The 27556-nt window shown below is 43.3% G+C and overlaps 1 protein-coding gene across 1 annotated transcript in view; it reads left to right on the top strand.

Annotated features, from left to right (window-relative positions):
• IFNAR1 (interferon alpha and beta receptor subunit 1) overlaps window positions 1-18159 on the top strand; it is a 30436-nt gene extending 12277 nt beyond the window's left edge. The window contains exons 3-11 of the mRNA XM_027522477.1: window positions 1014-1195; window positions 3461-3618; window positions 3725-3866; window positions 5404-5518; window positions 8336-8535; window positions 8644-8801; window positions 12446-12596; window positions 13088-13233; window positions 14461-18159. Of these exons, the coding sequence (XP_027378278.1) occupies window positions 1014-1195; window positions 3461-3618; window positions 3725-3866; window positions 5404-5518; window positions 8336-8535; window positions 8644-8801; window positions 12446-12596; window positions 13088-13233; window positions 14461-14700 (1492 nt within the window). The 3' untranslated portion in view covers window positions 14701-18159. The remainder of the gene's footprint in view (window positions 1-1013; window positions 1196-3460; window positions 3619-3724; window positions 3867-5403; window positions 5519-8335; window positions 8536-8643; window positions 8802-12445; window positions 12597-13087; window positions 13234-14460) is intronic.
• Window positions 18160-27556: the final 9397 nt, after the last annotated feature.

The raw sequence follows: 27556 nt of genomic DNA, 5'->3' as shown, positions 1-27556 counted from the left end.
TTGAAATCTAGTATTTGTTTTCTGTTGCTCACCTTCACTTCAGCCTCTCCTCTTTGTGGCAGCATGGCCTTTTTGTTTTAGGCACCGTGTGTCAACTTGATTTCTTCATGTGCTTTTAAAAAAAAGTCTAGTATCAGTCACTTAAGCTTGCTTCATGATGGACTGAGTCCACATGGAGAAGTTTGTTAGCTTATGTTAACATGTTAAGTTCTTTGTTTCTGGTGGTGTAATAGAAGGAATTACAGAGATCAGTATGCAGAAGGGATGGTTTGGTTTTAAGGAGAGCAGAGGAAGTTCTCAAACCATACTGATTCTGAGGTCTTGCTTAGGGCTAGTAAATCTCTTCCTAGGAGGAGATCAGAAGGGAATCAAATCCACTTTACAGATTTTCAGTGGGGAAGAGAGGATCCAGAATAGAAAGCAGTTGGCCAAAAGTGACACAACTGTTTTTAACAAAGCCAACACTAAGTCCTCTTTCGTCTTAGGGGTTCTTTCTCTGCTTCTTTGAAATCCTAATGCAACCACCCACAGAATTACAGAACTTTATTAAGTTGACTGTATGTTAGAATGATTCCACTGTATAAATAATAACTTGGCTGTGTATGCAATGAAAAAGAGTAGTAGAATGTTACACACAAAAATATTATCAAAACATTAACTGAAGTAGAGTTACTAGAAGGAATAACTACTTGCCTTAGCTTAGAGGCTTCCCTAGTGGCTCCAATGGTAAAGAACCCGCCTGCCAGTGCAGGAGACACAGTAGACGTAGGTTCCATCCCTGGGTCAGGAAGATCTCCTGGAGGAGGAAATGGCAACCCACTCCCTTATTCCTGCCTGGAGAATCCCACAGACAGAGGAGCCTGGTGGGCTACCGTCCATGGGATTGAAAGAGTCAGACACGACTGAGAGACTCACACACACACTGGCTTTATAATGTTAATGTCAATAGAAAACATGTTTGTCACTCTTGTATTTATAATGTTCATTCATTCCTTTGCTTTTTTATCTTGAAGACTAGGAACGGATAACTGGAAGAAATTGTCTGGGTGTCAACATATTACTAGTACCAAATGCAACTTTTCTTCAGTCGAGCTTGAAAATGTTTTTGAAAAAATTGAATTGCGCATAAGAGCAGAAGAAGGAAACAACACTTCCACATGGTATGAGGTTGAGCCATTTGTACCATTTCTAGAAGGTAAGAAAAAGTTGCCAGCTGAATTATATTGAATTCTTTATTAAATATTACCAGCACAGCTCACTTCCCAAGCCCATTCATTTGCATAATATAAAATCTCCCATCTTTAAAAAAATCAAAAAGAACAAAGATTCCCTTAAACTGGTATCTCCTTCCTGCTATGACTTCATTTTCCTGCTTTCCTTCTAGTGGTGGTTCTCAGAGTGTGGTCTCCAAGAGATCTATCAAGTCAAAACCATTTTCCTAATGGAAACTTACTTAATAAAACTTACTTGCCTTTTTCATCTTCATTCTGTCGTGGGTGTACCCTGGAGTTTTCTAGAGGCTGTTTGATGTGAGATGGCGACTGACTGGTGATGCAGAAGTAGGTGTGAGACACAGCTGTCTTCCTTATTAGGCCAGACATTAAAGAGATTTGAACAAAATGTTCAAACTGCTCTTCTAAGTTTTTTGGCTTGTTTGTTTTGGAAAATACAGACATTGTTTTATCATACAATAGGTTTCATCATTACTGTTTTTTAATGAATTGATAGATATTTTACATTTTTGTCAATTTTGACATCTGATATGCTGAACATTGAAAGACACAGCCCATGTAAACAAGAACTCTTTAGGACCCTCGATTTCTCTTAAGAGTGTAACGGATCCCAAGACCAGAAAGTTCAAGAACCACCACCCTATTCCATAACTCACACAAGGATGATCCGTATCCCTTCTCTGTACATGTACACTTTCCCTCCCACTCCCTCTCCAGCCCTCCGCGTTGGAGCTTTGTTCCCCATCACTACACTAAAACCACTTGCCAAGGTCACCGTGACCTCGACAGTGCCGGGTGGATTCCCAGGGAGTGAGTGTCACTCCCTTCTGAAACCCTTCCCTCTCAGTTCTCGAGGGCACTGTGCTTTCCAGGCTCTCCTCCTGCTCCTTGGTTGCTCCTTTGCCAATTTCTTCTTGTCTCCCAGACCTTAAAATGTTGGACGGCAGCGGGCCTCAGTCTGCAGGGCTCCGCCATTGAACCTCCTCTCTCAGTGCAGCCTCCACCAGGAATCGTAAGGCTTTCAACACCCTCTGTGCTCTCAACTCCTCAGTTTACGTCCCAGCGCCATCCTTCTCCTACCTCAGCGAGCTGCGTCACCAGCTCTCCAGTCAGCATCTCCTCTTAGAGGTCCGAAAGTCATCTCAAAAACTCTTTTTAAATTTTATTTATTTATAGCTGGCCATGCTGGATCTTCGTTGCCTCTCATGGGCAGGTGGGGGTACTCTTCAGTCGCAGTGCTCGGGCTCCTCATTGCAGTGGCTTCTCTCGTTGCAGAGCACAGGCTCTAGATGCTCAGGCTTCAGTAGTTGCCGCACACGCGCTTATTTGCTCCAAGGCGTCTAGAATTGTCCCGGACCAGGGATCAAACCCATGTCCCCTGCTTTGGAAGGCGGATTCTCAACCACCAGCCCCAGGGAAGTCCCTCGTCTCAAATTTAAAATGGCCAGAGTTCTAGCTTTCCCCCCTCCAGACCCACTCTTCTTGCAGTTTTTTCCATCTCTGTTAATGACGTCACCTATTATTTGCTCAGGCAGGAGCCCTGACATCACCTTTGATACCTCTCTCTCATCTTCCATCCAGTCCATCAACAGATTCCGAGCGATCAGACCGCTTCTCACTTCCAGCCCGGCTGTCAGCCCTCCCTGCTGCTCTCACCTGCCCAGGAGCTTTCCTGCTTCCTGACATGCTACCTGGGGTGGTCTTTCCCAAATGTAAATCAGGTTCTGGCGACCTTACAGTCCCAGACTACAAGTTCTGCCTGTTAGCCAGAGTCTAGCTGCATCTCGCATCTTATTTTCTACCACCCAGGCACTCGAGTGCCCCCTAGTGTCTCTTGAAAACGGTGAGCACGTTCCGGAGCCCATGGGGTGCTCTCAGCCTGCCTTGCTTGACCTCACCGTATTCAGACCTCACCTCGATCAGGCCTCAGCTCAAACATCTCAGGGAGCCTTCTCCTCACTGACTCACCTAAAACAGTCGTTGCCACCCTTCTCTGTCCCTTTATATCGCTTCATTTCTTCTTACAGCATGCATGACATTATAACATTATATATATATATATATATTTGGGATTTTTGGCCACATTTCTCAGTAAAGTGTAAGCTCCATGAGGGATTTTCTCCTTTTTTAGATGCCAGGCACATATTTAAGTGCTTAGAATTATTTATTGTATGAATGTTTTGACTTGTATTAGTGAACTTACATAGTAAATGTTTTGATTTTCACAGCTCAGATTGGTCCCCCAGATGTGCATTTAGAAGCTGAAGATAAGGCAATAATACTGAGTATCTCTCCCCCTGGAACAAAAGATAGTATCATGTGGGCTATGGATCGTTCAAGCTTTAGGTATAGCGTCGTTATCTGGAAAAACTCTTCAAGTCTAGAAGTAAGCATTGTTTTTATCTTTGTTTGATGTGAGAAAAGAATGACATGAATTAATTGTAAAATTTGACTTTTTTTAAAGAACAGACTTCTCTTTTTTTAAATTATAGGAAAGAACGGAAACTGTTTATCCCGAAGATAAAATTTATAAACTGTCACCAGAGATTACTTATTGTTTAAAAGTTAAAGCAGAACTGCGTTTACAAAGTAGAGTTGGTTGCTATAGTCCAGTGTATTGTATAAATACCACAGGTAAGAAGGAAGTTTTGCTTTCAATTCAGTAACTATATATATAAGTTGTTTGTTGTTGTTCAGTTACTAAGTTGTGTCTGACTCTTTGCAACCACATGGACTATAGCCCACCAAGCTCCTCTGTCCTCCACTACCTCCCTAAGTTTGCTCAAATTCATGTCCATTGAGTTGGTGACTCTATCCAACCATCTCGTCCTCTGCTGCCCTCTTCACCTTTTGCCTTCAATCTTTCCCAGCATCAGGGTCTTTTCCAGTGAGTCAGCTCTTTGCATCAGGTGGCCAAAGTGTTGGAGCTTCAGCTTCAGCAACAGTCCTTCCAATGAATATTCAAGGCTGATTTCCTTTAGGATTGACTGGTTTGATCTCCTTGTAATCTATTAATTAATTGGCAACCTTTTAATTTTGGCATTTTTCCCATAGTTGCTGAATTTTTTGTGTTGGTTTAGTAGACATCAAAACAAAAACATTCTCATGTTGATGTAGGCAGAATCCAAAGCAATATTGTAAAGCTATTATCCTCCAATTAAAAAGAAATACCTTTTAAAAAAAAAAGCACACATTTTAACAGCATTTACACAAGCAAGAATGTTATTTGGGATTTTTGTCTCAAGTAAACAGTAATGAAAATTCTGTGTAAAAGTCCAAGTATTTTCTAATGACAGAAATTGTTTTTACTTGTTCAGAATCCATGAGAAGGGGAGATAGTCACTAGAAAAGCAGTTAGTATTCCAAAAAGCATACGTTTATAGGTGAAAAGTTAAATTATGAAAGCATCCTGATACATTTTATCTGTGGCATCTTGCCAGCAATTAAGGTTTAAGGGTAGGAACTTGAATTTATTGTTTTAATTATAAATTTAGTATGCTTTGTTCTTAAAATCAAGCAGTGTAGAAGGGAGTTAAAGGAAAGATCTCCTCTCCTGCTTCCTGACCCCACTCTGTTCACCAGAGACAAGCATCCCCAGCAGTGTGCACACAGTGTTCCCTGCGTTTCCTCAAGGCTTATATTAGCATATACTCAGACTTACAGTTTCGGGTTGTTTTATCTTTTAAATTAAGGAATAAAGTTCTGTGTACACTCTTCTGTATTTAAAATGGATAACCAACAAGGACCTACTGTATAGCACATGGAACTCTGCTCAGTGTTACGTGGCAGCCTTGATGGGAGGAGAGTTTGGGGGAGAATAAATACATGTGCATGTATCTCTAAGTCCCTTTGCTGTTCACCTGAAACTATCATAGCATTATTAATCTGCTATACCCCAAACAAAATTAAAAGTTTTAAAAAATAAATAAAGTCATGTCAGATATATTTTAAACTTGCTTGCTTAACCCAATATATTGAGGTTCTCTTTTTATGTCAATACATATAGATCTATCACATTCTTTTAAATGGCTGTATAGTATTACCTTGTGTGAATACACACCATTATTTAGCTATCCTTTTCTCTTCTTGCCCATGCTGTTAAGAATTCTTGCCATCTGTTCTCTCACTAGAGTAAATGTGTGTGCTTTCTTGTGTGTTCCTTGTCTTCTAGAGAGACATAAAGTACCTTCACCAGAAAATATACAAATCAATGCTGACAACCAGATCTATGTTCTTAAGTGGGATTACCCATATGAAAACGCAACTTTTCAAGCTCAGTGGCTCCGGTAAGTTCTTTCCCATAAATGTCCTTTTGCAGTTTATTTTTGCCCAGTGTGTTAGGTTTCTTTTCACTCTGCTTCAGCCACCTGTTGTTCTTTGCACACATTCGGCCTGATGGAAAGGTGGTTATGATGCATTGGAACTGGGGTGTTTAATTCTAGTCCCAGCTCTGCCAATAACCGTCTGGAGTGTCAATGAGACCCAGTCACTTCTTTTGGCCTCAGTTTCTTCACTTCTGAAATGGGTGTATTATAATATCTAGTATTCTTAGTAATGTTAGTTGTTCAGTCACGCCCGATTCTTTGTGACCCCATAGACTGTAGCCCGCCAGCCTCCTCTGTCCATGGAATTCTCCAGGCAAGGATACTGGAGTGGGTGGCCATTCCCTTCTTCCAGGGATCTTCCCGACCCAGGAAATGAGCCCACGTCTCCTGCATTGCAGGCAGCTTCTTTACTGTCTGAGCCACCAGGGACTTACTGGCTTTTTTTTTAAGGTGTAATTCTAATTACATGTGTATTTCCTCAGTCTGGAATATTTGACAGATGACCAAGATATTTTCTTCAAAACCCACTCCTTCCATGAGTCTTTGAAATTATCTCAGTCCAGTCACTCGGTCTAGTTCAGTTCAAGTCAGTCCTCCTACTGTCTTGATTGTTGTGGTGGCTTTGGCAGGTTCCTTAGTGATTAGTGGGAAACTGAGGAAGTTGGAGAGAACTGTGCTCTCTGTGCTTGAGTAGAGACCAGCCAGACAGGAGCAAAGCTCAGCACGACAGGAGTGGAAGAGGACCGGGTGTAGTTTATATTGATTGGAAAACTGGAGAGGATAAACGGAGAGGGAGAAGAGAAGAGGGTCATCAAGCGGAAGGTGAAGTGAACTCTGGGGGAAAAGGGGGCCACAAAGACAGTTACCGAGGGCAGAGGAACTGCGGGACCAAAGGCGAGTGTAGGTCAGGTAGGGAAGAAAGAGACTAGAAAGACAGAGAAAAGGTGAGGGAGAAGGGAAGTCGATACTGCTGCAATTGATTCCTCTCCACTCTTCGGTGTTAGTTTTGAAGCAACAACAGTCTGGATAATAAATGCATTCGTGTGTGGAGTACAGACAATAAAGGTTGCAGAGGTCAGAAATGTAGAGGTGAGCACAGGACTGGAGAGTCCGCAGAAGCCATTTGGAAGGAGAGGTTTCGTGAAGGAGGTTTTTCAATGACGAGAGATGGCATTCCAGGCTGGGGCTACACACACATCGGAAAGCTTGGATATGAAGAGACAAAATCAGATCAGGGTAACGAGGAGGTATCCATTTCCCTTTGCTCTGTAGTAAACTAGCACAAACTCGGCAGCTTAAAAAACACGCCTTATTATCTCTCAGTGACTTCGGGTCAGGAATTCAGGTGTGGCTTAGTGGGGTCCTCTGCTTGAGGTCTCACAAGGCTGCGGTCAGGGTGTCAGCCGGGTCTGCTGTCTCATCCAGACTGTCTCGTGGTGTCTCCTAAGCTCACGTGGTGGTTGGTAGAATCCATTTCTGGCAGCTATAGAATGCATGGTGGCCTGCTGCCTCAGAGGCCGTCAACAGAGACAATCTCTGCCCCATAGACCTTCCTTTAAAGGCTCATCTGATCAGGTCAGGCCCAACCAGGATAGGGTCTCATGTGATTAACTCAAAGTCCACTGGCTTGGGACTTTGATTTCATTTGTAAAATCCCTTCACCTTTCAAGTAATGTAACCTAATCAAGAGTTCATGGATTCTGCCTGCCCGCAGTCAGGGGGAGGGGATGATGTCCGGCTCATGCACCAGAGGGTAGGAATCTTGGGGGCCAGTTTGGAATTTTGCCTACAAGAGGGGAAGACCTGCTTCGAGAATAGCAGAACACTGGGTCTGGGAGAGCAGCGAGAGGGAGCCTTGAGTTAACAGGATGGAGTAAAGTCAGGCTTCGCCTTAGACTCTGCTGCAGGCATTCAAGAGCCACTGGGAGTCTGGTGTTGAGCGATGGGTAACATGAGGCCTGTGTTCGAGGAGCGTGACGATGGCCGTATGGTGTGTGGTGTGGGGACTGAAGACAGGGGAGCCCGCTTGCAGGCTGCCATGGTTCCGGGCTTGAACTGACAGGCTTGGAGCTGTTGGTCTCAGAGCAGTCCATTAACCTATCCAGACCCGCTCTGACTGTTCAGACTCACTCTCAGAACCCTGGTGTGTGTCTTAGCACTGACCCATGGGTATGCTGGTACACGTCTAGCAGCTGGCCTTCCAGAAGGGAAAAGTTTTACTTTGGTGTTTGCCGGGTTTTATAACACAGCTAATCCTGCTGTGGCCACTTTGAGGCTCCCAGCAGCGTATCTGTCCACTGGACATGGAGTCGGGAAGAGGCACAGTAAGCCCTCCACCATATTCCACTGTTCAGACACGATAGATGTAAATAGCATTGAGCATAGATAAAATGTAGGGAAAACAATTAGGAGAAGATGAGTTTTGTATTTTTATCACTTTAGTTTTTAATACAACATATTTATTTATAAGTTTACGTAACTTTTAACAGTGGCTGCATTTAACAGCTAGCTGGTTGCATTCCTGAAAATTTAGCAGTTGTTTTTGTGCACTGGCATGAGCCAACCCTTCACACTACTTCCTTATTGCACGCTTGAGCACGGTCTTTGGTTTTCTTTTGTGAACACATCTCTTCCAGTGTCCTGTGAGTTTCCCAAGGCTGAGTAGAGTTTACCTCTGTGACTTCGGCCTCTAACAGAATGTCTGGCCTATTACAGGTGCTCAGTAGATGTTTACTGAACTAATGTGTTTAGAATGAAAAATATCTTTTTGTCTTAAAGTGCCTTTTTTAAAAAGATTCCTGGGAATCATTCAGACAAATGGAAACAAATACCGAACTGTGAAAATGTCACAAGTACCCACTGTGTCTTTCCTCGAGAGGTTTCCTCAAGGGGAATTTACTATGTCCGTGTACGAGCATCTAATGGAAATGGTACCTCTTTTTGGTCTGAAGAGAAGGAATTTAATACTGAAATGAAAAGTAAGCCAGTAGTTTTTATTTTACTTTGTGATTCTCCAATTATGAATTCTTACAGTTGTTTTGTAGTCTGATTTGAACTTTGTGTCTTTACACATTTTTTTCCCCTAGCTATCATATTTCCTCCAGTCATCAGCGTGAAATCCGTTACTGATGATTCACTGCATGTCAGTGTTGGTGCTTCAGAAGAGTCTGAAAACATGTCTGTGAATCAGCTCTACCCGCTAATTTATGAAGTAATTTTTTGGGAAAACACTTCAAATGCTGAGGTAAAAAGACTGTGTAGTATAGGTTTATAACTTAGAGTTATGACTATGATTTGGGTAAGCAAAGCTTGAAGTTAAAATTGCAGGGAAATTTTTAAACTTTTAGGCTATATGATTAACTCAGATATTTTCCGTAGGAAGAAATTGGCATTTCATGTTTTACTTGGTAAGAGTTACGGTCATCTGCATCTGGGTCCCAGTTAGTTGCTGTTGGTTTGGGGGAGTTTCTTGGCCTCGCCAAGTGGCATGCAGAACCTTAGTTCCCTGATCAGGGAAGGGAACTCGCCTGCCCTGCCGTGGAAGCATGAAGTCCTAACCACTGGACCACCAGGAAAGTGCCCCCAGCTAGTTTCTAAACCTCAGATCCTGAGTTCATTTGTACTCAGTCAGAACCTCTGAGGGTAGAGCTCAGGAGTTTTTATCATGACCCTCAGGGATTCATGAACCAGAGTTTCTCAACACTGCTGACATTTGGGTTTTCGGTCAGTTGCAGGAGCTGCCTTGTGCATTATAGGAGGGCTAGTAATGCCCTCCCCACTCCTCACTAGGTGCTGGTAGCCCTCCCTCCCAGGTGTGACAACCCAGACCACCTCCCTGCAGTGCCAGACATTGAGGCACCTCCACGAGGACAAAGACTGGCTTTTAGGGGACAAAAGACTCTTAGCTGTTATTATGCTTTGTCAGACCCTAAAATTCAGAAACCACTGACAGGCTAATGCACATCAGATAATCCACATTATTCCTAGATCACTTTTCCCTGTGGAATTACCATCAGGGAATCAGCCTTTAAAAATCTGGTACAGTTAAGTTGGTGAATTTTGTAACTTCATTTTCTGTTGAAAATCTAAGAAAAGTCCAGTGATTTGGATACTTTGATTTTAACTATCTGAAAACTCTGCACAGTTTAGCCTTGTTGAGTATCGTGGTTCTAAGTCCTCCCTAGATCTGGAAAACCTAAATTTGTGTCTCAGACTACCAAATGGTGTAAGCTTAGGCAAGCTGCTTATCCACTGAAACTCGTTTCCTCTTCTCTAAAGTGGCAGGGGTCATAGCAACTTAATTTTTTTTTAAACAGATTTTTTTAAGGTTTAAAATGAGGTAGTATTTATGGAAATACCTACCGCATTGCTTGACAAATAGAGATTCAATAACCTTTGTTTGCCATCCTGTCTTATGCTGGGTAAGACGTCAGTAATTACAGTCATAATAACAGCTCATACGTCAGTAATTACAGTCATAATAACAGCTCATATTTATTGGATACTCATTATGTATGGGGTGCCGGGGCTAAGTATTTTACATGAATTGTCTCAATCGGTCTTCCAAACAACCCTGCCAGACAGTTGGATCGATTAAATTACTCTTCAGCAAATACTTAGGATGGAGTATCCATTACTGCTTCGCTGATGCTGGGCCATAGGCAGTGAAACATGAGTGGATGTGGTATAACTGAGGCCCTAAGTGCGCCTGTGGGGTTTGGCTTGGCTCTTGCACTTCTCACATTTGCCAAGAGGAAAGCAAGCTCCAAAGAATGCTCAAACTACTGCACAATTGCACTCATCTCACACGCTAGTAAAGTAATGCTCAAAATTCTCCAAGCCAGGCTTCAGCAATACGTGAACCATGAACTTCCAGATGTTCAAACTGGTTTTAGAAAAGGCAGAGGAACCAGAGATCAAATTGCCAACATCCACTGGATCATGGAAAAAGCAAGAGAGTTCCAGAAAAACATCTATTTCTGCTTTATTGACTATGCCAAAGCCTTTGTCTGTGTGGATAACAATAAACTGTGGGAAATTCTGAAAGAGATGGGAATACCAGACCACCTGACCTGCCTCTTGAGAAACCTATATGCAAGTCAGGAAGCAACAATTAGAACTGGACATGGAACAACAGACTGGTTCCAAATAGGAAAAGGAGTACGTCAAGGCTGTATATTGTCACCCTGCTTATTTAACTTCTATGCAGAGTACATCATGAGAAACGCTGGGCTAGAAGAAGCACAAGCTGGAATCAAGATTGCTGGGAGAAATATCAATAACCTCTGATATGCAGATGACACCACCTTTATGGCAGAAAGTGAAGAGGAACTAAAAAGCCTCTTAATGAAAGTTAAAGAGGAGAGTGAAAAAGTTGGCTTAAAGCTCAACATTCAGAAAACGAAGATCATGGCATCTGGTCCCATCACTTCATGGGAAATAGCTGGGGAAACAGTGTCAGACTTTATTTTGGGGGGCTCCAAAATCACTGCAGATGGTGATTGCAGCCATGAAATTAAAAGACGCTTACTCCTTGGAAGGAAAGTTATGACCAACCTAGATAGCATATTGAAAAGCAGACATTACTTTGCCAACAAAGGTCCGTCTAGTCAAGGCAATGGTTTTTCCAGTGGTCATGTATGGATGTGAGAGTTGGACTGTGAAGAAAGCTGAGCACCGAAGAATTGATGCTTTTGAACTGTGGTGTTGGAGAAGACTCTTGAAAGTCCCTTGGACTGCAAGGAGATCCAACCAGTCCATTCTAAAGGAGATCAGCCCTGGGTGTTCTTTGGAAGGAATGATGCTAAAGCTGAAACTCCAATACTTTGGCCACCTCATGCGAAGAGCTGACTCACTGGAAAAGACCCTGATGCTGGGAGGGACTGGGAGCAGGCAGAGAAGGGGACAACAGAGGATGAGATGGCTGGATGGCATCACCGATTCGATGGACGTGAGTTTGAGTGAACTCCGGGAGTTGGTGATGGACAGGGAGGCCTGGCGAGCTGGGATTCATGGGGTTGCAAAGAGTCGGACACGACTGAGCGACTGAACTGAACCGAACTGAACTGAAGCAAGCTCCACATGGTCTGTCGGCCAAGGCGGATGAGAGGCTGTAGAGCACACCTGAACGTGGTCCACGGCCTCAGAGAGAGCTCCCCGGGCCGATCAGCGCATGATCTGCTCATGAGTAACAAAAACAAATACGTCTGTATACATGTATATGCATGGCTGAGTCCCTTTGCTGTCCACCTGAAACTCTCACAGCACTGTTAATTGGCTATACCCCAATACAAAATAAAAAGTTTAAATCTTTTTAAAAAAGAAAAATATGTTTTGAGCCACAGCTGTTTTGTTACACAGAGTTGCACAGTGTTATTTTGCTGTACTTGCTGTGTTTTGTTACACCACAGTAACAAAACAATAGCAATAGCTAGCTGATTAATACAAATAGGAGTAGTAATTGTCCTCACTTTATAGATCTGGGAATAGGGCCCAGGAAATTAAATAACTTGCCTAAGGCTACATAGCTATAAGTAACATCTTGATACAGGCAGTTTGAGACCAGAACCTCCCCACCCCCGCGCCCCGCACTTAATTGTTCTGCCTCTAACCAGAGGTAACACGTGGTAATTCAGCCAAGTCGATATGTACTGATAAAATAACTTCAAGTTGTCTTATGGTATTCTTTTGGCAGGAGCATGTTTCACTTTTGAGTTTGGTAATGGCGTATTGTCCAAAATAAATTTATATTTCTTAAAATATACCAACCAAGTGTTTGGAAGAGGTTAATCTTAGAATGAATATTTAAGGAATTCAGAAAACAGATATTCCCTCTATGATTTCTTGGGGTTCTAAATTTTATCGATGATTTACTTATTTTTTTTATAGAGAAAAGTTCTAGAGAAAAGAACCAATTTTATCTTTCCTGACTTGAAACCGCTGACTGTGTATTGTGTCAAAGCCAGAGCACTCATTGAAAATGACAGGCGGAATAAAGGGAGCAGTTTTAGTGATACTGTGTGTGAGAAAACAAAACCAGGTCAGGATCTTTTATTATACTTTTTCTTTTTTAATGTTGCTAGATTTAATTAAAAAAATAACCAATTCATTGAAAACTGTAAAATGTTTGTGTTTTGCTGCGAAAATATAGAGAATATTTTCTTAATGGACTATGTAAGTCAAAATCAGACCTTCACACCTTCACAAAACTTCACACTGAGTTTTAGAAAATATTTTTAATACTCAACTTAGTTCAGTGGTTTCTGCATGCTTTATATTTCATGCATAGCCACATAATTAATTTCTTGCATTACTCTTAGAATTTAATGAGACTGCTATTTTTATATAACCTTTGATATAATTATCATGTGGAAATCCCTTAGTTGTGAATTTTTTATGTTATTGGTATTATTTAACAATGTAAATTTCCTTTCACATGGCTGTATTTCTTTCACACAAACTGTCAGCAGTCTTAATGTATTTGTGTGTCAAAACCTATATTGATGCTAAACACCATTTATTTCTTTTCAGGAAATACTTCCAAAACCTGGCTTATAGTTGGAACTTGCACTGCATTGTTTTCTATTCCTGTGGTCATTTATGTTGTGAGCGTCTTCTTGAGATGTGTCAAGTATGTGTTCTTTCCATCAAGTAAACCTCCTTCCTCTGTTGACGAGGTAGGTTACTTTTCTTGGTCAACAGCTAGCTGGATTTTTCTGAAAATGAAAGGGAAATATATTTGATTGCAACAGAATATAAATGTGTTCCTGATATTCAAAAAATAATACAGACAGACCTGGGTTTTTTTCTTCAGAGTTTTAGAAAATTGACTTCAGAAGCAGCCATGTAACAGAGTAACGTGGAATAGAAGGATGTGTCCTTAATCCCGTGTTTTTCTGGCAGTTTGGCTGCTGGGGCACTTGTTTTACCATCTATATTCCCAAAAAGGTTAAAACATTGTCGCCAGCGCAGAAACTTTATTCTGTGGATGAAATCACCGAAAATGAGACAGAGAAAGGCGCGTTTCCTCTCGCAGCACCTCGGTGTTTTGGCTGGCACGTCTGTGTGGTTGGCACAGTTCGTGGAAGCACAAAGCGATGACCGTCAGCGTGGACGCTGCCCGGGGTGGCGTCTGCACCTGGAGTGGCTCCCACGCTGCCTGCCTTGCTGCAGGTTCTCAGGCCGTGGAGCTGGAGGCCAGAAGGTGGCTCACTGACGGGCTGTAGTGTATTTGCACTGACTGGCTCTGAACTTGTGCAGCTCAGTCATGAGCACTTGCACAAGTGCCCATAGCTGTACAGCAGCGCCAGCAGTGCCATCCCGTAGAACTGTGAGGAGCGAGGGCGGGGGACCAGAAAGACCCACCGCTGCGCCAGCACTCTGTCCACGTGAGCTGTCTCACCCTCTTATCCCTGAGTTTTCTAGTGTCATTTCTATGTGCTCTTCTATTCAGAGCTGTTACTTAAAGAACTTTAAGACTAGCAAGTTACTCTTAGCGGAACTGGGAAAAAGTTAACTCTCCCTTGTGCCTCTTCTGGATGTTTTCGGATTGGATACCAGCATTTTATTATTTCACAACAAAATGTCCCCCATCCCAGTGCCCTCCCGTTCCTTCCTTACCCACCACGCTCTTCCACCCTGACCCCTCGTAGCACAGTGGACTTTCTTAGAGACTGTTTGGATAATTTCCCCAAAACAGTACTGAGATGTGCGTGACCTCACTGGTGGTGCCTTTATTCTAAACACGATAGTGCGGTGGATATGCTCTTAGCTCGCTTTTAATACGCGTGTCAAAAGATAGGATTTCTAGATAAAGGATTTAAGAAACTGAAGCTTATTGGAACTCGAAAACCACTTTTTGTTCTTTTAAATAATCTGTTTCTGTTCTTTCCCTTTTGAATTAGTATTTCTCCGATCAGCCACTAAGGAATCTACTCCTTTCCACTTCTGAGGAACAAACGGAAAGATGTTTTATAATTGAAAATGCAAGCATTATTACTGAAATAGAAGAGACTGATGAAATTGATGAAGTTCACAAAAAGTACAGTTCCCAAACTAGTCAAGATTCAGGAAACTATTCAAACGAAGATGAAAACAGTGGAAGCAAAATAAGCGAAGAGTTTCCGCAACAGGACAGTGTGTGACCAGGAATGACCCTGAAACATTAGGGAGTCTTGCAAGAGTCAGAGTGGGAGCCTGGGCTTTTTGCTCTTCTCAGTAACTGTCAAAAGAAGATTGTCCGTGTCGGGGAAGAAAAAGCGTCTTCAGATCGCAGGTCCAAAAAATACAGGCAAGCACTTCACTATTTAAAATGAATTTCAAGAAGTTTTCTGCGTCCTTTGCCACGTGTCAAGTCTTGAAAGGCCTGTCATTGGACCTGCCTTGGATGAGAGGCGTTAAGTCCAGAAGATACCCTCTGTCTCCCTCACGCTACTGTAAGCAGCCCTGTGCTGGTGCTGTCGCTGTGTAACGCTGCGCTGCTCCCTCTCCCCCACAGCATTATAGTTCACTATTTTTCAGGAGATATTCAGAACATTTGGTCTTCTTCAAAGAAGAACCTGAATACCACCATCACTTGATTTTCTGAAAAAGTAGCTTACTCTGGAAAACAGCTGCAGATGCCAGAAACGAGGTTCTTATAGATTTTTCAGGGGGATTCTCTCTGTTTATACCAATCACATTTATACCAGTTGCAAGAAATGTGGGTTCAGTCCTTGGGTCGGGAAGATCCTCTAGAGGAGGGCATGGCAACTCACTCCAGTATTCATGCCTGGAAAATCCCATAGGCGGAGAAGCCTGGCGGGCTACAGTCCACGAGGTCACAGAGAGTCGGACACTGAAGCGACTGAACGTGCATACACGCGTACCAATTACATTGGCCTCTGCATCACAGTTACCCATCCCTTCTACAGTTTAGAATTAAAACCATGTCATCTTTTACTATATGTACATTAAGGCTTCCTGTTTCAGAACATTAGGACACTAGCTTCTGATTAGAAGGCATAATCCCTAAAATTACAGAGAAATGGGGAACAGGCTGAGTAGAGAAGTTACTGTTATCTCTTAGGATATGGGAGTGTGGAACGTTAGTGGCAGTGTATGTAAAGTCTTGGGATCAGAAAATGCTACTGAGAAACAGTAAGTAGTGTGAGTCAGTGGGAAAGAAGCAGGTAGCTTTAGTGAAAAATAAGAATAATGTGCATCGTCAGCTTCTGATTACTAACATCCGGAGGGGTGGCATTTGTTTTCACGGCTCATCTGTGTCACTTCTTAACATAAGCTGGCCGGCTTCTGTCCACTGTGGGGCAATATTCACAGGCATGCAGGTATCGCTTCCGCTCAGCCTGCATGCACTCAAGGAAATGCAAGTTATTTATCATCAGAGTGTGGGAGGAAATGAACTAGGAAGGAAACCTGAGTTTTTAAAATTATGTAAAACCTCTCAAAGGCATCTATAATTTATGTTTAAATGATTTTGCTGTTTGGGCTTATTCATGGAGTTCCTGCAGAGAAAGGAAGTGTAGGAATTCTGGCTACCTCTGAGGCCAAGTTCTCAGCTTCAGTCGTTGCAGCAGGACTGAGGAAAGAGAGATGGCACCACCCAGCACATCAGGTCTGGCTGGGCTCATTTAGACTGGTCCGCAGGGTCTTCTGGGTGGAAGAAGAGGTTGAAAGCAGCTGCGCTGAGAAGGGCTGTGGCGCCCCGCCTGTCCTCTCCAGAGCACCTTGGGCTCCGCTGGGCCTCCGTCCAGCTCCTCAGGGAGTGCATGGTCAGGAGGCCCCAACCAGGGCGTTTCTCTGCTGCAGAATCCTTCCAGAGTCCCAAACGCACCTCAGATCCTCTGACCAGAGGCATTTGGTTTAAAGCAGATCAGGACTCGCCCTTCGCTGGGAAAGGCCCCGTCCGTCCTTGGGAACTTGTCACTGTCGAGAGGACCCTGCCCCCGCCGGCTTCCGCGCTGGGTCAAGGCGGCCGGCCTGCCCTGCAGTCGGGCCTGGGATTTTCCACAGGAAAAACACTGCTTCGGACTGGGAACAGTGCCTTTGTGGGACGTGGCAGAGGGAAAACTAGGGCATTATAAGGCAGAGATGCTGCTAAAGTCGCTAGGTCCCTGGATGTAGGAGTATGTGTGTCTGGGGTTTAAGATCCCCTGTGGTTTTCAATAAACAAGCATCTGAGCGGCCTCGAACAAAAACCCCTCCGTTTTGCCGCATCTTGCAGACCTGAAAATGCAGTTCCATCCCATTCTTCATTGTGGTCCACATGTAGCTTAATGAAGATGTGCTTACTTGTAAGATGGTAAGTATTTTTTCTGAAAAAATAGTTTGCTTGCAAACACTATATACTTGAGAGCAGCAATAAACTTCCTCAAATCTGTGATACTGATAACTCTTGGAGAGGCTGGATATAATGTAAGCATTTATGTAGAAGATTTGTGTCATTGCAGCCAGAAATCAGGTATTCATATGTAATGTAGATTAATATATACATAGTGACACGGGTCTGTAAACATACATGTTCACATATGATGCTGGCTACTGTGCCACTGCTGCTGCTCCTGCTAAGTCACTTCAGTCGTGTCCAACTCTGCGACCCCATAGACGGCAACCCACCAGGCTCCCCCATCCCTGGGATTCTCCAGGCAAGAACACTGGAGTGGGTTGCCATTTCCTTCTCCAGTGCAGGAAAGTGAAAAGTGAAAGTGAAGTTGCTCAGTCGTGTCCAACTCTTAGCGACCCCATGGACTGCAGCCCACCAGGCTCCTCCATCCATGGGATTTTCCAGGCAAGAGTACTGGAGTGGGTGCCATCGCCTTCGACTGTGCCACTAGTACATCCATAAACACTTAGCATAGGTTCTAGTTAGAAAAGGGTAAATGCTGCTCTAGAACTATGAGCTTCTAAATCTTGACCAGAAATTTGCAACATATAAAGTTATTTCTATATATTTAGGGACTTCTTGGTGGTCCAGTGGCTAAGACTCTGAGCTCCCAATGCAGGGGCCCTGGGTTTGATCCCTGTTCAGGGAAACTAGATTCTACATGCCACGACTAAGACTCGGCACTGTCCAATAAATTTTTTAAGTGTATATGTGTATATATATATATATATATAGTTTGTATAACATCTTTTCCCCAAACCTACCTTCAAAGCAGCCTCAGATTGCTTCTAAGAATTTGGAAGTGTCCAGCTCTTCCTACCTCCTCCCCATCCCTGTAACCCTTGGACTACCTGACACGTTTGTGTTTGTTTCAGCTGGTGTCTGTCTGCCCCTCGCAGGGGACCAGAAGCTCTGTGAGCTCAGGAATATACACTTAGCACTGTATCCCCAGTACCTACCAGGGTGCGGTGCTCACGCGGAAGAATTGCATAGGAAATAATTGTCAAGTGAGGGAAACCTAGAATTTGAACCAAGTGGGTGTTTCCGTTTGTCTGTCTTATTGAGGCAGAGGACACGGCCATATTTCCAGTGTTTCTATGAAAACACAGCGAGTGTTGCCAGTGTTTGTGTCTTATTTCGTGGGTACTTTGTCTTAATGCCCACTGCCATTGTTTTTTAAACATTTGTAACAGTTTCTGTAATAAACACTGAGGCCAAAAGTCTTGGGTTCCATGGTGGTTTTGATTGAACGTAAGCATCACGGGTGCGGTGGCTGCTGCCTTTGTGAGGTGTTCATAACAGAGGGGGCTGGTCCCGTGCCGGGTGGGCCGCGCCCAGCGTTGGTGTCCTGAAGGGGCCACCCCGGCGGGGAGCTCTCGCACAGTCTTTGCTTTATTTTCACAACCTTGTGTTTAGACTTGGCCGGACACAGCCTTGAGCCAGTGGGTCTGCAGTTGTAATGCAGACCCTGCCCCCTCAAAGCATGCTGTTCCCTTTGACCAACGTTTCTTCTCCAGGTACGCTCTTGAAGGAGACTCCGCAGTCCCACATGTAAATTGATCTGAAGTTAAACACCATTGACATTCAGGCTGAGAACCCTCATGTGTTTTTAGTAAGCGTCCTCAAATACTTTCCCAAAATGTACAGGGAAGTGAATGTTAATAATTTCATCTCTGATGCACAAGAGACGCCCTGTTACTTAACACTAGTGACAGATACTGGTAACATCCAGTTTTTTTTTCTTCTGCATGGTAGCTCATGTCAACAGCTCATGGTAGTTGACCAACCATGAAAAGAAAGAGTGGGCAGAGTCGATATTCTGGCTTAGAAAAAGGTCTTAGGAAGAGGGAGAAAATGGAAAATTAGGTCTCTCAGTGGCTTAGAAAAAGGTCTTGGGAAGAGGGAGAAAATGGAAAAATTAGGTCTCTCAGTAGCACTTTTAAATTAAACATTTCTTAGTCTTTCCTGGTGGTCCAGTGGTTAAGACTCCAAGCTCCCTGTGCAGGGGGCAGGGGTTCAATCCCTGGTTGGGAAAGATCCTGCGTGGCATAGCCCCAAAAAAGTTACTCAATAAACTTTTTCTCCTCACAGTGACTTGCCAATCCCTCCACGGTCCTACTTCCCCAAATTTCCTGGATCCCTCAGAAGGAGCAGAGGAAAAAGTGAATGACTGAAGAAGAAGAAAACATTTTCCTATCTCTCCACTAGAAAGATGGACCATTTTTCCAAAAGACTGGATTTAGGCCTTAAATGTATGATAAAATAGCAAAGTGTCTTTTTGTGTACCACTGTCTGATCCAGATTTTATAATGCTTTAATCCTCTGGAATTTAACTTTTAAAAAGACATGGAGAATTTCCTGGTGGTCCAGTGGTTAGGACTCCGAACTTTCCACAGCTGTGGGCCCAGGTTCAATCCCTGGTCAGGGAACTAAGATCCCTCATGCTGTGGTGGAGCAGCCAAAAAAAAAAGATGATTCTGAGTGTTTCAGAATAAAGGGGCACCATCCAGTCTGAAGTCTTCCTGGAAGACCTCCACGATGTGCATACATGGAAGTCACTTTTGTGCCCACCTGCCCCTTCATGTCTGTCAGAGACACTGCCTTAGGAGAGATTTTATAGCATCCCCCAGAATACATCCCCTTCTCTAGGCGGTGAGCTCCATAAACGCAAGGACCTTTTTTTTTTTTTTCACACTTTGCAGCTGACAGTAAGTGTTTAGTTAAAGTGATTAAGTGCGACCTTGAATTACCACTTGACTGGATTCACCACTAGGGGAAGACAAGTCACCCTCTTTAGGTTCACAACTAGCTGGTATTTTCAAAACCGGTTCCTAAATGGTTGTATCATGAGGAAACGTGAAGAAAGTGGTATGTATCTGAAGACTGTATACTGTTTAGGGTTGCTACATTTAACAAAAACACAGGACACCCAGTGAAACTGAGTTTTCATTTCAGTGAATAATGAATAATTCATAAACAGTGAATAATTGTTTAGTATAAGTGTGTTTCAAATAGTGCATGGGACATTACTAAAAATGTTTTGTTGCTACACAATGCTTTGAATACTCTGGCATTTTACCTATGGAAAGAGATGATTATGAAATTTTATAAAAAAAACTTTTGAGGGACTTCCCTGGCAGTCCAGCAGTTAAGACTGCGCTTCCATGCTGGGGGTATGAGTTTGATCCATGGGCGGGGAACTATGGTCCCAAATGCCACATAACATGGCAAAAAAAGAATACCTAGGTCACTATGTCACTCACAATGGCTCTGCTTCTCTGATTGAATCGTGATACATGCCGCAAACCAAGGGCTCCATTTTATGTCAAAATGGGCATGTGATAATGGGATCCAGTGATCCTGCTGTGTAGAACATCACCTGAAAGTTACCAGTTTGATTAAACATTGTGATGGCCTGAAATGGCACAATGAAGGCACCCGTTGGTAGGCGAATCCTGAGGGATGGGGGTGCTGGATTCCAATTGGTAGAATCCCCAAAGTTCTGGGAACCAAGGGATGGATGTCTAGTGGCATCTCTCATCACCACTCCCAGGGTCTCCCTGAGGAATCTGCGCTTCAGGTTTGGCTGGACTAGAAGTCTCAATCTCCTGATGGGGGATAAGGAGGTGTTCTGCAAAAGGATATAGAACTCCACTGTGTGGCTAAAACCTGGTTATTCTGAGCTCCTCATGCCAATAGGGGCTTCCCTGGTGGCTCAGCAATAAAGTCCACCTGTGATGCAGGAGACTTGGGTTCAGTCCCTGAGTTGGGAAGATCCCCTGGAGAAGGAAATGGCAACACACTACAGTATTCTCGCCTGGGGAATCCCATGGACAGAGGAGCCTGGTGGGCTACAGTCCGTGGGGTTTCAAAAGAGTCGGATACAGCTTGGCAACTAAGCAACGTGCCAATAAACCAGAAGACAGAAAAGGGAAGTGCTGTAGGCCAGAGTAATTCATCTCCAATTATTCTGAGGAGATACAGTCACGTCTACATAATGAGGTAAGAAGGAGTGTTTGCAGAACACAGGGAATTCCCTGGGGCGTGTCTTCATGCTTTCATGTCAAGTCATGACTGGGAGTGGATAATTACCATGACAGCCTGGTAAGGCCCCAGTTATGGGGGTACAGTCTGGGTCACCCCCCCAGGTGAGCAGTTCAGACCAGAAGTGCTAGATGAGGGCTGCCCTGGTGGTCGAGTTAAAATAACTCTGGAGGCTACAATTCCTGTCCTTCTATTGCAGGGGGAACAGATTCCATCCCCAGTCATGGAAGTTCCGCAGGTCACATGTTGTGGCCAAAAAGAAAAAAATTGCTCACCAAGAGTGAGGAGAATCTCAAATGGGTGGAAGAGGAGGGAGAAGATGAATGTCTAATATGGCCTTAAGACCATCTTAAGAAACAGGAAATATAGCTGTCCCCCTAACCTCTCTCTCATGATGATTTTTTAAATTCTTTTTCAATCGTGAGCAGCCATCACCTGGAAGAACCAGTACAGCATGAAGTGAGTTAATGTAGGACAGAAATGGTTCTGAGTGCTGTGTGTGTGCTCAGTCATGTCTGACTCTTCACAACCCCATGGACTGTACCCTGCCAGGCTCCTCCGTCCATGGAGTTTTTCAGGCAAAAATACTGGAGTGGGTTGCCACTTCCTTCTCCAGGGGACCTTCCCGATCGAGGGATCAAACCCTTGTTTTTCGTGTCTCCTGCTCTGCCAAGCAGATCCTTTACTGCTAGTGCTACCTGGGAAGCCCATCTGAGTGCTATAGGGGTTAACTGTAGCAGATGCTGCTGGTGCCTCCCCACACCTCCTTGGCATATAATGCTTCCAAGCCTGAGGGAAATTCCAAATCTCTAGTTTCCAAAGCCCATTTTACCCAAGAGTTGATGAGAATTGGCATCAAGCAAGTAGAAACCAGTTGCTGTTCAGTCGCTCAGTCATGCCTGATGCTTTGTGACCCCGTGGACTGCAGCACGCTAGGCCTCCCTGTCCATCACTCCTTCCCTGAGTCTACTCAGACTCATGTCCATTGAGTCGGTGATGCCATCCAACCATCTCATTCTCTGTCACCCCGCTTCTTCTCTTGCCTTTAGTCGTTCCCAACATCAGGGTCTTTTCCAATATGTCAGCTCTTCGCATCAGGTAGCCAAAGGATCAGAGCTTCAGCTTCCGCTTCAGTCCTTCCAGTGAATGTTCAGGGTTGACTTCCTTTAGGGTGGACTGGTTTGATCTCCTAGCTGTCCAACAGACTCTCAAGAGTACAGGTCAAAGGACTCCAAGGTAGAGGCTAGAGATGCTGCTAACTATCCTACAAAGCACAGGACGACAAAGAATAAATTTTAGGAGCAGCTTTTCAATTTCTACAAAAGAACCAGCTAGATTTGACAGAAACTGAACTGAATCTCTAGACCAAGTTAGGGGAATAGTGCCACACTGACAACATTAAGTCTTCCAATCCATGAATACGGGTAGCTTTCTGTTTAGTTTTCTTTTAATTTCTTTCAATCTCTTTTAGTTTTCAGTATGATAGCCTGGTACTTCTTTAGTTACATTTATTCCTAATTGTTTTATTCTTTTTGATGCTTTGAAGTAAATGGAATTATTTTCTTAATTTAAATATCAAATTATTCATTGCTAGTATGAAACAAAATTAGTTTTACATTTATCTTGTATCCTCTGTGTGTGTGTGCATGCTCAGTCACTCAGTCATGTCTGACTCTTTGCGACCCCATGGCCGCTCCTCTGTCCATGAAATTTTCCAGGCAAGAAAATTGGAAAGGGTTGCCATTTCCTACTGTAGGGGATCTTCCCAACCCAGGGATCAAACCCATGTCTCTTGCATCTGCTGCATTGGCAAGCGAGTTCTTTACCACTGCGTGACCTGGGAATGCCCTGTATCCTGCAATATCACTGAATTTATTATCTCATACAGGTGTTTTGTTTTCATGGTGAATTCCTTAGAAGGAATCTATATACAAGATTATGTCATCTGTAAATAGAGACAGTTTTACTTCTTCCTTTCTAATCCAGATGCCTTTTATTTGTTTTTCTTGCCTCATTGCCTCAACTAGAACCTCTAATACAATGTTGAATAGAAACGAAAGAGTGTGCTGTTCGTGAGCTTGGTGAGAAAGCTTTCGGTCTTGCACCATTAACTAAGATGTTAGCTGGGGTGTGGGTTGTAGATGTCCTTTATTAGATTGAGGAAGTTCCCTTCTATTCCTCATTTCTTTTCTGTTTTTATCTTGAACAAGTGTTAGACTTTTGTCACAGGCTTTTTCTGTGTCTACTGAGATCATTTCTCCCCCTTATACTATTAAGATGGCACATCACATTGGTTGGTTTTTGTACGTTAAACCTACCTGCAGTTCTGGAGTAACTCTCACTTGATCATGGTGTATAATCCTTTCTACATATTGCTGAATTCAGTTGCTAGTATTCCACTGAGGATTTTTGCATTTATACTCATAAAGGATATTGATTTGTAGCTTTCTTCTGATGCCATTGTCCAGTTTTGGTATCAGGTTTTGGTCTCATGGAATGAGCTACGAAAGATTTCCCTCTCTTCTACTTTTTTGGAACAGCTTATGAAGAATTATGTCAATTTTTTTAAATGTTTTGTAAAATTCAGCAGTGAAACCACATTGATTTGAGCTTTTCTTTGTGGAAAGCTGGATGATAACTGGATTCTTCAGCATCTCCCAAAATTGACAATTTTGAAATTATAACATTCCTTAAATATGTGTGAATTTAAAACCAAATGTAGGGTCTTCCCTGGCAGGTCCAATGGTTAAGACTCTGCACTTCCCCTGCAAGGGGTACTGGTTGGGGAACTAAGATCCCTCACGCCATGCAGTCAAAAAGTAAAAAAACTAATGCATAAAATAAAAAATAAAACCAAATATAATCTTCAATTTGTAGCTCTCATACAACCACAAAACTAAATCAAATTTATAAATGACTTCTAATCAAAACTCCAGAGGGCTTCCCAGGTGGCACAGTGGTAAAGAACCCGCCAGCTAATGCAGTAGACATAAGAGATGTAGGTTCGATCCCTGGGTTGTCAAGATCCTCTGGAGGAGGAAATAGTAACCCACTCCTGTATTCTTGCCTGAAAAATCACATGGACAGAGGAGCCTGGAGGGCTACAGTCCATGGGGTCACACAGAGTCAGACATGACTGAAGCAACTTAGCGCAGGCACAATCAAAACTACAAGATGATAATATTGAAGCAAAAGCATTAATTCAATATTTAGAATAATGTTACTTTGATGAAATTAAATTGCCACTGACAGAATGAATCTGATCAGGATGAAGGTTCTTCTGACTTCAGCATGGTTTGTCTCCCCTGTATTATTAGTTGTAACTAACCAATTTAGCACTTACTTTTTTATGATCAAATTATGATGACTCTCTGTTTATGCAATACATGGTTAATACAATTTGACTACACTTGGCTGGGGATTCCCTGGTAGCTCAGCTGGTAAAGAGTCCACCTGCAATGCAGGAGACCTGGATTCAATCCCTGAGTTAGGAAGATCCCCTGGAGAAGGGAAAGGCTCCCCACGTCAGTATTCTGGCCTAGAGAATTCCATGGACTGTATAGGTCAGGAGGTCTCAAAGAGACACGGACATGACTGAGCAACTTTCATTTTCACATTTGGCTGGAATAGAATATATTAAGTCTGTCTCTCTTTAGGTCCCATTATCTGGAAATTATCAGAATAGTGCTGGTATATCTAATGGACTGTAGCCTGCCAGGTTCCTCCACCCATGGAATTCTCTAGGTAGGGATACTGGAGTGGGTAACCATTCCCATCTCCAGGGGATTGTCCCAGACCGGGATGGAGCCCTGGTCTCCTGCATTGCAGGCCGATTCTTTACCATCTGAGCCACCAGGGAAGCCCAGTACATCTTAAGGAGACCCTAAACACAAACACATTCTGATGTTCAATCTGATGATTTCAGAATATGCTTGTATTAGTTTTTTTAAAGATTACCACCAAAGTGCAAACAAATTCTTAAATTTCTGGAGAGAGTTAGTATATCCTACCTGCTGAAAAACACTGGCTTAAAACTTTTCTTAAATGGTATGCCTCAATCCTTTCTAGCCCTTAGAGGTAGCTCAGTGGTAAAGAATCTGCCTGCGAATGCAGGAAACTCGGGTTTGAACCCTGGGTCAGGAAGATCCCTGCAGAAAGAAATGCAATCCACTCCAATATTCTTGCCTGAGAAATCCCATGGACAGAGGAAACTGGTGGGCTAGAGTCCATGAAGTCACAAAGAGTGGGACATGACTTAGCGACTGAACATGCATAATCCTTTCCAAAGGGCTCCATGGGAATCCTTAGGTGTTGTTACCCTCAGAGGATAGTCAGTCAAAGTGTGGTTATGCAGGGAGCTTCTTGAAGTTCTTCTATTTGTAAATATCTCCTCTTAAACAATGAGGGAAGGAAAGAAAAAGTAAGAATCTTGTGTTGGTCACCGTGACCTGACCCAGAAATGGTTTGGTTATTGGTTCTGCTAAACAAGATAAAGCAAATGAGTAGAGATCCATAGCCACCACCTCCTCTACTACAACCACCTTTGTCTTTTAACAACTAGGACTTTGCAGTAAATGAATCATTCAGAAGGAAACCCCACATCTGTAGAAATACCCTTGGGGAGGATGGGAAGAAGTAGACCCTGCTTCAGAGCTGAGTTGGACTTGAAAGGAGACGCCTTGGCCCCTCCTGCACCCCTCCTGGCTGAGTTGCCTCTGACTCATCTCTTTCACCTTTTGAACAAGCTACTGAGGATGGAGTGGTACAGAACTATCCGAGCCATTACCCAAGACAGATAACCAACACGGTAGCTTCTCCTGCCCTATCCCCCACCTCCAGGGAGAGGCCAGACCACAGTGGTACCAGTTTGAGTTTGAGCATAGAGTACAACGTGCAGACAGAGTCTGGTATCACTCCTTCATTCTTTGTAAACTGAACTAACTAAAAATTTTGATGGTACATATCCTCCAATACTTGGGCCACCTGATTCAAAGAACCGACTCATTGGAAAAGACCCTGATGCTGGGAAAGATTGAAGGCAGGAGGAGAAGAGGACAACAAGGATGAAATGGTTGAATGGCATCACCGACTCAGGAGTTGGTGATGGACAGGGAGGCCTGGCATGCTGCAGTCCATGGGGTTGCAAACAGTCAGACATAACTGAGCAACTGAACTGAACTAAACTGGTCCTCCAATAAACTTTGAGAAGGGTACCAAGACCACCAATGGGGAAAGGACAGCCTTTTGAAAAAAAAAATATATATATTGGGAAAACTTTATATCCACAAGCAAAAAAATGAAGTTGGACACTTACCTTATACCATCTATAACTCAAAATATATAAAAGGCCTAATCGTAAGACCTAACTGTAAAACTCCAAGAAGAAAACATAAGAGAAGAGCTTTATGACACCGATTTTGTCAGTGTTATTTTTTGGATATGACACCAAAAGCACAAGCAACCAAAAGAAAAATAGACAACGCAGGTGACATACAACTCGAAAATGGCTGCATATCAAAGGGGAAAAAATCAACGGAGTGGAAGGCAACCCACGGAAAGAAAATATTTGCAAATCACATATCTGTTAAGGGGTGAGTGTCCAGAACATGTAAGAACCCCTACAACTCAAAAACAACAACAAAAAAATACTTAGCAATGGACAAAGGATGAGATACTTCTCAAACAAAGATGTAGGAATGACCATAAGCACATGAAAGATGCACAGCGTCACCAGTGCTCAGGGAAATGCAAGTCAGAACCACAACGTGATATCACCTCACAGCCATTAGGATGACCGTCATCAAAACAAAACAGAAAAACATTGGTGAGAATGTGGAGAAACTGGAACTCTGTGCACTATTGTTGGGAATGTGAATGGTGCAGTTGCTATGGAAATCATGCAGATGTTCCTCAGAAAATTAAAACCAGACCTAACATATGATCCAATAATCCCACTTCTGTGTATATATCCAAAAGAACTGAAGGCATGATCTTGGAGCGAGAATAGCACATCCATGTTCATCACAGCATTTGTTACAACAGCTAAGACATGGAAGCAACCCAAACGTCCAATGACGAGTGGATGGATAAAGAAAACATATTAACATAGGGTGCGCCTCCTGACAGGGTAGTCTACCCCAAAAAAGAAATCCTGACCTGATCAAGCCTTGGAGCCAATTACCAACTTACAGGAAGTACGGGGGACAAAGAAAAGTCCTCCATACCGATGCAGTTATCGAGCTCCAGACTCTGAGCAAGTCTCCGAGACAAATGGTCTAGTTTCATTAAAAATCAAGTTCATCAGAAAAGAGAGAGTTCATCTAGTCTCAATTTTGATTTAAACAAGCAAACTTGAGAGAAATAGGGGGAGAGGAGGAGGGAGTCATGACATTTATAAGACAATTTAAAAACTGGGGGCTTCCCTGGGATTCTGGTGGTTAAGAATCCGCCATGCAATGCAAGGGACACCGGTTCAATCCCTGGTCTGGGAAGACCCCACATGCCACAACTAAGCCTGTGAGCCATGATGACTGACCCTGCACGCTGGAACTACTGAAGCCTGCTGGCCCTAGAGC

This window comes from Bos indicus x Bos taurus, chromosome 1 (assembly GCF_003369695.1).
Source record: "Bos indicus x Bos taurus breed Angus x Brahman F1 hybrid chromosome 1, Bos_hybrid_MaternalHap_v2.0, whole genome shotgun sequence".
NCBI lineage: Eukaryota > Metazoa > Chordata > Mammalia > Artiodactyla > Bovidae > Bos > Bos indicus x Bos taurus.
This window is presented reverse-complemented; position numbering and strand designations above follow the sequence as displayed.